The following is a 10,059-nucleotide window of genomic DNA, read 5'->3' as shown; positions in this document are numbered from 1 at the left end:
GTTTCCAAATAGTCAAATACGATGACCAAAATTTTATGCAGAAAATGGAAAGGAATCATATGATTAAGATTAGTACTAACACTATAGTACCGATATGAAAGTGTAATACCTTCCTAATCCTATCCACAATTATAAAATAGTGACATCCAAATCATTCTTTGTTAAATGGTAAGTTGGTAACAGTAACTAAGACACTTGCTCTCTTTTAATACGAAGAATTTACGAAAAACACGTATCAAGAAAAGGAACCGGAGAAGGTGATGGATTCAGCAAGAAGAAGCGAGCGAAGCAGAGTCCACAGTAGCCGATAAGGCGCATACAGCACCAGAAGGAACATGAGCTCCGCTCCTCTTTCGCCTAGGTACCATCTTCGCCGGTCGCATGCCGCTGCGAAAAGCCTTGGAGATGAGTTCTCTGCCGCTGCAGCACGTTTCCTCGCCGTCACCACCGCCGCTGATCTTCCTTTTGGGCGTAACCTGCGAGTGGCTCGCGATCTGAAGGCGGTTATGGTGAGGATCAGAGGATGAAGGAGGAAAGAGGAAGTTGTTGTTGATGGAGTAGTTGTTGCTGCTGCAGAGTTTCTCCAACGAAGTGACGCAGCATTCTTGCCAATTGAGCTCGTTGAGGTCGGCAATGGCGTCCTCCACCGTCAGAACCGCTAACGCTGAGATGACGCAACTGTGGAGCGTGGAGCGCGACAGGTTCACCAGATCGAGCGAGTTCACCGCGTCCACCAACACCTTCTGTGGAAAAATCACAGTGAAGTTTCTCGAATTTTTCAAGAACGGCTCCAGAGTTACAAGAAGCAACATACGTAATAATGTAATCGTGTTCTATTTTCCTTTTTATTTGAATTTATTTTCTCTGCAAACAAATGAAGACTTGACATTCATCGAATTTCTAAAAAGCAGAGAATAGGTGACATTTTCGCGCGCGCGCGAGAGAGAGAGAGAGATGAGGACAAAACCTTGGGAGTGTGGTGAATCTTCTTGAAGCCGTGAATGCGAATGATCTGAAGTAGGAAACAGAGAAGAAAACACGTCGTAATGAAGATCGATTATGGAGAAATGGAAATCAGAGCAAATTGAAAAGTGAAAGCGAAACCTGATTGAGTTGAAACATGGTGAGGTCGAGGGAATGGCGAGAACGCAGGAAATGGATGTAGTCGTCGAGGAGAAGCTTGTCATTCCTCACTGACCGTTTTTTCGTGGAGCTGGCGTTGTTCACCTGAGACTCCATGGCCATCAATGCTGCTTCTTGCGCCATTGAAGAATTCAATCAGAGAAGGAGAATCAGAAGAAGCGGGATTTCTTTGATGATGAGTTCGTTGCGAATTTGTTATGTCGCGCGCTCTCTCTCCTCTCACACTCGCACTTCCCGTTTTGTAACTGTTTACCTGATGTGAGTGTGAGCTCAGTGATTAGTGAATGCTATATGCTCTGAAAAATTATGGGGCAAATTTAATTTTACTTAGTATAAGATAATGTGCTTATTATTAAGGTTTTTTTTTTCTGAAATAAAATAAAATAAAAAATTATTTTTTCAAACATATTTTATTTTAACTTTAATTTTTGGAATGATTTTTTTAAGGTGAGTTTGTCCAACTCCCGACTAACTTCATTCAACATTTTTCTCAACGAATCAAATTTAAATTTTTAAGTCATTATCATCGTGTCCAATCGTTTATAGTTGTATACAAAAGTACACAGACAACAAAAATGACTTCTTTAATATCGTCCACGCCAATGATAATTATTATCATCGTCTCCAAAAATACACAGGTATACATGAATAAGCCATATTTAATCAGAATTTTTTTATTATAAATTAAAAAAAATCACTATCTCCCAAAACAAATACGATTTATTTCTATATATTCTTGTGTATTCTTATATACTCTGGAGACGGAGACGATGATAATGATGGTCATAGTTAACTTTCAAACTTCTCTTCTCACCTAATCTAATATTTATAAAGAAATGTGGTGAAGTTTTCCCGAAATAAGGCAAATTCTATAAAAATAAAGAAGTTTGTCGGGATCAGACGAACTCTATTAAAATAATGAAGCTCGTGAAAAATGCGGCGAACTTATCCTATATTCCCAAAAAATAAATTATATTCTAAAAATTAAAGTTCAAAAATTAAATTTAGGAAAATAATAATTTTTTTATTTTATTTCAGAAAAAAATCCTCATTATTAATTGAAGGATCAAATAATTGGGTTTTAAATCCTAATCCATCAAAGGATTGACTTTAGGCCATTAGATTTTAATAATAGGATAAACTACTAAATATATATTTTAATAATTTTGTCATTCATAAAAATGCATTTAAATTTTGTTTTTAACAAAAATTCTTTAAATAATTTAAAAATTTGATAAAATATTCAAAAAAATATTATTTTTTTTGTAAGGGATAAATAATTTTTATATTTAATAAATTATTTATATATTTAATAAAAAAATTATAAAAATATTAAAATAACTATTTTAAAAATACACACAAAAAATTAGATAAAAAATTTCAATGTTTTTTTATTTTTAAAAGTATTATTGGTTGTTGACAAAAAAATAAAAAAAAATAACTATATATCTAGCAAAAAATCACCGAATTTTAAAAATAAAAATATTTTATTTTTCTAATCAAGCTTGCAAAAAATTGTATCAAAATTCAATCTCTAAAGTATTTTTTGAAAATACATATTTAATGATGGGTATTTTTGTCGCGTTTTTAAATTATTTGAGGGTATTTTTGTCAATAACAAAATTTGAGTGCATTTTTGTCGGTGACAAAATTATTCATGTACATTTTTTGTGGTTTAATTAGTCAATACAAACACTAAATTTTTAACAAATAAATTTTATTAATTTATGTGTGTAAATTCTGATAAATATAAATATAAAATTATATTGACTTATATTTATAAATTATAATAAATATATATACAAATTATATATTTTATGTGTATAAATTTTTATAAATATAAGTACAAAGTAAATTATTAATTGGCTAAGTGTTTATTTAAAATAAGACATGTAACATTGTTGAAAGCCAATACATGGTGCAAATATATAACCTTATAACAAATTACAAGATATAGTTATCCCATAAAAAAACTTGTATACCTTTTGGATAGAAAATAATTTTTAGAGTTTAATTTTAATATATTATAAAAAAAATAAAAATAAAATTTATTTTAAATATTAAAAACAAAGCTAAATTATTTAAATAATATAAATATTTTTAAGAAATAAATATTTTTTTAAATTTAGAATTAAAATCGAAATCATTCCTAATTGTTTCAAAGGTAAAATTATTTTTAAATTTTTTTAATTGATAAATTTCTCACTATTTTATTTTTATGAAAAACTAATTATAAAATTTTATTTTTCTAATCCCCAACTCCCCTGAACCATTATTGAACCATTAAAACTGAGAGGAAAAACTAAGGAAAGGACGAAGAAGAAGATAAAGAAAGGAGAGGGAGATGGAGAGTGGGAAGGAGACGACGGCGTCGGGGTAGCAAGGAGCCGTCGCGGTAGCCGTCGTCAATGATGAAAGACAAGAGCAAGAAGCAGATCTGATATAGATTTTCCGTAAAACTATCAACAAGTGCACTGGATCGCATCAAATAATACCACGATGAGTGGGTTATCGTTCCCACGAGAATTAACGGATCAAGCAACAATAATCAATTGACTATTCTAGTTAAACAAATCAATTTTGAATGAGAATCAATTAAGACAACATAAAATTATATAACTTAGCTGTGAAGTAAATGATTGAATCTAAATAACAAGAAAATAAATGGTAGAATGATAAATGACTGAAAGTAATCAATGGATTAAGAACATAAACAAAGAATAGATCATCTATATTGTAAAATTGAAATAAGGCAATAATTGAAAGCAAAAATCAAACAATTAAGAGAATTATATTATGGTAAACATTGAGGTTCATAGATGTTAACTCCTTTGGCATTATAGATTTCAACTCTATCTCAATCATGCAATTATTAATCTCTAACAAATCTTAAGTAGTTGAACCCAACTCTTGGTAATTCAACCTCTCTTAACTTGATCAATTACCAATGTCTTGATCTAATTGTTCATGAAAAAAGATGAAAATTGATCTTTGATTTAGAGGCACACAATTCTTAGGATCTGAATTTAGTTAATTATATGTCACATATCAAATCTAAATACAACATCAGAAGAATTGCGAGAGAGAATCTTCAAGCTTAATTCCTATGAATCAACTTCTCAGTTAATCAAGGAATTTAACCCAAATTCAAACCATCTCTCAGTGCATTTGATCATTCAAAATAAAAACGAAAATCCTCTCTTAGAAATAACAATACATAGATTAAAGATAGAGAATCAATGAATTCATTGCATTAGAGATCAACTGAGCTCTTCCCCTCAATGAGAAGGAATTAGAGATTCATTGCTCTAAAGTTACAAAATTCAAAATGTTCAAAAGTGAAAAAATGGTAAAAGTCCATTTTCGAATGCTCTCCTTCTCCTTTTTATACTTCCTTCCTTTGCCCTTCAACTTCAATTCAAATTTTCATCCAATGCCAAGTCCAACTCAAGGTCCAATTCAACGCAACGCAGCCCATGAAGGTTAGCAAAGTTAAGCCTCCTCAAAAATTCCACCAAATTAGATGGTAAATTAGGCTCCAAAGTGAAAAGGTTGATATTATGGAGAATGGCTTGGAACACTTTCATAGTGTCGTGCCACGGCGCTATTAAGTTGGCCCAAAAATTGAACAAATGAAGCAATAGCATAGGACACCAAAGCTTCCCGTGGCATACCAAGTTTCCCTTCTACATGTTGGCCTAATTTTGGATGAATGATGCAACAGGCATGGGACATTGAGAATTGGCGTAGAACGGCAATGAGACTTCTCCTTAGCATGGCCCAACTCACATATATGACACTAACATGCTTGGGACGTTGAGGGCGTAGCGTGGGATGCCAGGGTCATTACATGAATGTCCAAAAATCATGTGTATGCATGAAATGGGTGTGACACGGCAAGGAAGGTAGGTGTGGGACGCCAAGATAGCGTCAATAGGCCCACAATTTACTTTGGTGTGGCATGCAGTAGCATTTGGCATGGGACGCCAAGGCTTCATCACTAGGCCAAAAACATTTGGGCGTGGGTGGTGCAGAATTTCCAACCACAAACTAACCGGCAAGTGTACCGGGTCGTACCAAGTAATACCTCAGGTGAGTGAGGGTCGATCCTACGAGGATTGATGGATCAAGCAACAATGGTTGAGTGATTGGCTTAGTCAGACAAGCAGAAAAGAGTATTTTGGTATTCAAAAGCATTAAACAGTAATTCAAAATTCAAAGGCAGGCAAGTAAATAAGTTGGGAATAAAATATGGAGAAGATAGTTAAGGTTTCAGAGTTATCTATTTTCCGGATTGACTTTTCTTATTAATTTATTTTAATCATGCAAGATTTAATTCATGGTAAACTATATGTGACTAGACCCTAATTCCTTAGACCTTTCTAGTCTCCTCTAATTCCCATCAATTGCCAATTCCTTGGTCAATTAATTCCAATTAGAGGGTGAAGTTTAATTCTAGTTATTATGCCACAAAAATCCTAATTACCCAAATATAAGAGGATTATATGTCACGTATCCCGTTAAGTCCAGATAATTAGAATTTAAGAGAAATTGTTTTCAAGCTGTTGTTCAAGTAAAGAGCTTTTCCAAGTTATACAAGAACTCAATTAGAAAGAGTGTCATACTTCCGTTCCACCCAATTTCATAAGATAAAGAACGAAAATAATTCTTGAAATATAAATCAGTACATGAATTAAAATAGAAAAATAATAGTATCAATCTATACAATAGACAGAGCTCCTAACCTTAACAGTGGAGGTTTAGTTGCTCATGGTTCAGAGTGAAAAACTAGGATTGTAAATTGGGCTGAGGTGGAATGAAAAGTGGAATAATATTCCAATCCCCCAAAAGAGAAGTTTCTTTTCTCTTTTATATCTAACCCTAATTAAATTTAAAATCTATTTTCTAAAACTAAAATAATATCTTTTCCTGTTTTAAAAATAAAATACAAATTTAAATCAGAATTAATTGTAGCAATCAGCAAGTCTTCAATTGATGGATGGGGACCACTTGCTTTGTAGGATCCACTCCTAACTTGGGCAATAACGAGAAGTGTTCCCCTGATTCCTCCATTCTGCAGCCTCTAATCTGTGTTTTCTAGACTAAAAACTGAGTCAAAAACAGCCCAGAAATCGCCCCCAGCGTTTTTTGCACGTGGCGCATGTCACGCGTACGCGTCAGTCATGCGTACGCGTCGATGGTCTTCTCCGCGTGTCACGCGTACGCGTCAGGTACGTGCACGCGTCGCCGTGCGAATCTCCAAATCACGCGCACGCGTCAGGTACGCGCACGCGTCGCTCCTCGCTGGTTATCTCCTTTAATTCTTGTTCTGCAGAAACTCCATCAAATCCAGCCAAATGTTACCTAAAATAAACAGAATTGTACATGACTCAAAGTAGCATCCATAGTGGCTAAAAGATGATTAATTTTTTATTAAACTCAACAAATTAAATGCAAATTCACTAGAAAAAGATAGGAAAGATGCTCACGCATCACAACACTAAACTTGAATTGTTGCTTGTCCTCAAGCAACCAAAACTAATACAAGGTTAAGATGTGAATTTACATGAGAAGTGAGAGTTCAATCATGCTCATGTCTCTTCTTAAAGTGGGATTTATCTATTGCAATTCTGAACAGTTTTGGCATCTCACTTTCCTTTGAATCAGAGGAATGTCGATGTCTTGCGAAATTAGAATCCGGATCATATTATGAGTTCTCTGATCTTTACACCTCAGTTAAATCCTTGAACACAGCAGATATCCCTTAAATTAACTGGTGCTTTACACCTTGAGCCTAGCCGTGACTTTAAATATTCTGTCTCAAGGGTTAATTGACACAACAACACCACAAGCACTTAACTGGGGAACTTTTTTGAAGTTCTGATTTTTCTTTCAGCTATTCCCAGACAGTGGTGCTCAAAGCCTTTGGCATACTCTACTAATTGCAGTTGATCTCGACTCTAAATGTTCTGTCTCAAGGATTACTTGACATAAGAACACCACAAGCATATGACTAGGGAAACAACTCTTTGAGCTTTTAATCATGTCTGACCTCCCTAGTCATTGATGCTCAGAGCCTTGGACCTTGCTTTTTTTTTTTTTGCTGTTTCTTTTGCTTCAAGGATTAACTGACACAATTTTCAGAAAATTCATAATACTTCTCTAAATTTCTTTTCCTTATACATCAACATTCCTTGATTCAAATTCAAATATGCACGGTTTATGTCATGCACTCAGAACCATAGAGAACACCACCACATTTGATTAAGAGAGACTACTCAAAATAAACTCAATTTCTCATGCATTACATCTCCTTTTTCTTCTTTCTTTTTTATTTTAAGTTCAGTGGGCAATACATGAGATACCTTTCAGAATTAAAGCAACTAACAAAAATTTTGAAAATAACAGAACTAAACTAGAACCTAGAAATCTAACTAATAAAGGATCATGCAATAAACAAAGCAAACTAGCAGAAAACCGGAACATAACATAGTAAGAGCGGGAAGGAATACAGAATGAAAGGAACTCAACCACCTCAGTTATCCTAGCGGTCGTTTTATTCTTGAGGTTATGTTCCTCCGTGAAGATGATTCGCCTCCCTTTGGTACCATAAAATTAGACAGAAAAGCCATAAGCAAAGCGTCAACACCAAACTTAAAGGTTTGCTTGTCCTCAAGCAAAGAAGAACTGAAAACAAAAATAAATAGTATGAGGAAAGAAGAATATAAGGATAAAAGAACAAGAGAGAATTAGGATTTGGGAGGGAGAGAGAATGAAATCAGGCGCTGAGGTGGTTTAATTGGGCGTCGCATGCAACGCGTACGCGTGATATTAGTTGTGCGAATGGCACGAGGGCAGCCCCGCGCACGCACAACTCTCTGTTCAGATACGCACGAGAGCCAAAATTTTATATGACACGTGCGCGTCAGGGACGCGTACGCGTGGACGGCCAGGATGGGAAAACGACGCGCACGCGTCAGCCACGCGTACGCGTGATGGGGCTTGTGCACCCAGCATAGTTCCAGCCCCACACCATCATAACTCTCTGCCCAAACACTCATTGACGCCGATTTTCAGGGTCACGCGTACACGTCAGGGACGCGCACGCGTGGGTGGCTAAAAGCGCAAACGACGCGCATGCGTGAGGTACGCATACGCGTGGGCTTGTTTGTGCGCGAAACATAGTTCTAGCGCCACTCCTGCTCATCTCTCTGTTCACTTCATTGGTGTTGCGTACTCATGCATGACGCATACGCGTCATCGACGCTTGCGCGTCGAACACCTCTTTCTCTTTTTTTTTTGTCGAAGTATTCAGTTTCTGTTCTAAAATAGCTGCATGATCAGAAAAACAGTAGAAACTCAATAAAAATCAAATAAGTAAGAAAACTACTACTATGAAAAATAACTAAGGATACGACATTATCGGGTTGCCTCCCGACAAGCGCTTCTTTACCGTCACTAGCTTGATGGCCAGCTCCTCTAAGGAGGAGGATCATAGGGGCTCAGCTCTTCACCCCTCACCTTGAACTTCTTTCCTATGTCTCCATAAAGTAGCTCAATATGCTCCAGAGACAGGATTTTGTTTACTGTACAAGTCCATACTGGATTCCTAGTCAATACCACCTTCATTCCTGAGGAGAAACCTTCAGTGGGGATCTTTTTGTTTCTCCATCCCTTGGGTATTTTCTTCTTTTTGGGAACCTCCTCCTTGGTGGATGATGCATTCCCAACACCAAACTTAGGTTTGATGTCAGGAGGAATTTTATTGATTGTTACCAAAGGAGGTTTGAGCTATAGATTCTGCTATTTGTCATCAGGAGGTTGTTGAAGGTTTGGATCAATAAGCTCAGTCTGCATGCACCTCTCTTCTTCACCTGTTGAATGTGTATCTTTGAAGACATGAAAGACTAGTTGCTCATCATGCCATCTAAGCACTAATTCACCCACTTCTACATCAATCAGAGCTCTTCCAGTGGCTAGGAATGGTCTTCCTAGAATTATAGAGGCATTCTCATCCTCCCCTGTGTCAAGAATCATAAAATCTGCTGGGAGGAAGAACTTTCCCACTTTGACCAAGATATTCTCCACTAATCCGTATGCAGGCTTCATAGATTTGTCTGCCATCTGTAATGCTATCCTTGTTGGTTATGCCTCTTAGATTTGTAGCTTCTTCATCACAGACAAGGGCATTAAATTGATGCTTGCTCCCAGATCACATAACGCTTTCTCAAAGGTTGTGCTTCCAATGGTGCATGGAATTTGAAAGCTCCCTGGATCTGGCATCTTCCTTGGCAAGTTATTCTGAATTATGGCACTACATTCCTTAGTCAGGATCACTATCTCATCTCCCTTTAAAGGCTTCTTCTTTGACAACAATTCCTTCATGAATTTGACATAGAGAGGCATTTGCTCCAAAACCTTAGCAAAAGGAATATTGATTTGCAACTTTCTGAAGACTTCCAAGAACTTTGAAAACTGCTTGTCCTTGGTCTCCTTTTGAAGTCTCTGAGGATATGGCATTTTAGGCTTGTACTCAGGAGCCTTTGGCAATGTAGGATAAGTGTCAAGAGAGTCTGGGAATGGGTTGTCCGCACGCTTTGGAGGGGCGTGCTCTAATTCTTCCTTCTTCTCCTCTGGAGCTTCTTTTTCAACTGGCTCCTCATTAACTTGTGCTTCCATACTTGCCACTTGTCCACTTATCAAGGTGATAGCCTTGCATTCCTCTCTTGGATTTGGAATTGTATTACCAGGAAGGCTATTAATGGTCATCTTATCAATTTCATTAACTTTTGTGACTAATTGACCCATCTGAATCTCCAAGTTTTGAACTGTATTTGCAGACCTCTCAGGTATTTGCTTGCTCAGTTGGCCCATTTGCACCTCCAAGTTTCTAATGGAGGCTCTGGTTTCCTGCAT

General features: G+C 36.3%; 1 protein-coding gene across 1 annotated transcript; it reads right to left on the bottom strand.

Moving 5' to 3' along the window:
- Window positions 1-266: 266 nt before the first annotated feature.
- LOC148570081 (uncharacterized) lies at window positions 267-1,266 on the bottom strand. Its single transcript, XM_088508523.1, has 3 exons — window positions 1,105-1,266; window positions 968-1,012; window positions 267-743 (listed from the first exon to the last, which is right to left on the bottom strand). Exons 1-3 carry the CDS (start codon window positions 1,264-1,266, stop codon window positions 267-269), a joined length of 684 nt encoding a protein of 227 aa, XP_088364649.1.
- Between the last annotated feature and the right edge of the window lie 8,793 nt (window positions 1,267-10,059).

Source organism: Arachis ipaensis, chromosome B3 (assembly GCF_059453495.1).
Source record: "Arachis ipaensis isolate K30076 ecotype BB chromosome B3, ASM5945349v1, whole genome shotgun sequence".
NCBI classification, from domain to species: domain Eukaryota; kingdom Viridiplantae; phylum Streptophyta; class Magnoliopsida; order Fabales; family Fabaceae; genus Arachis; species Arachis ipaensis.
This window is presented reverse-complemented; position numbering and strand designations above follow the sequence as displayed.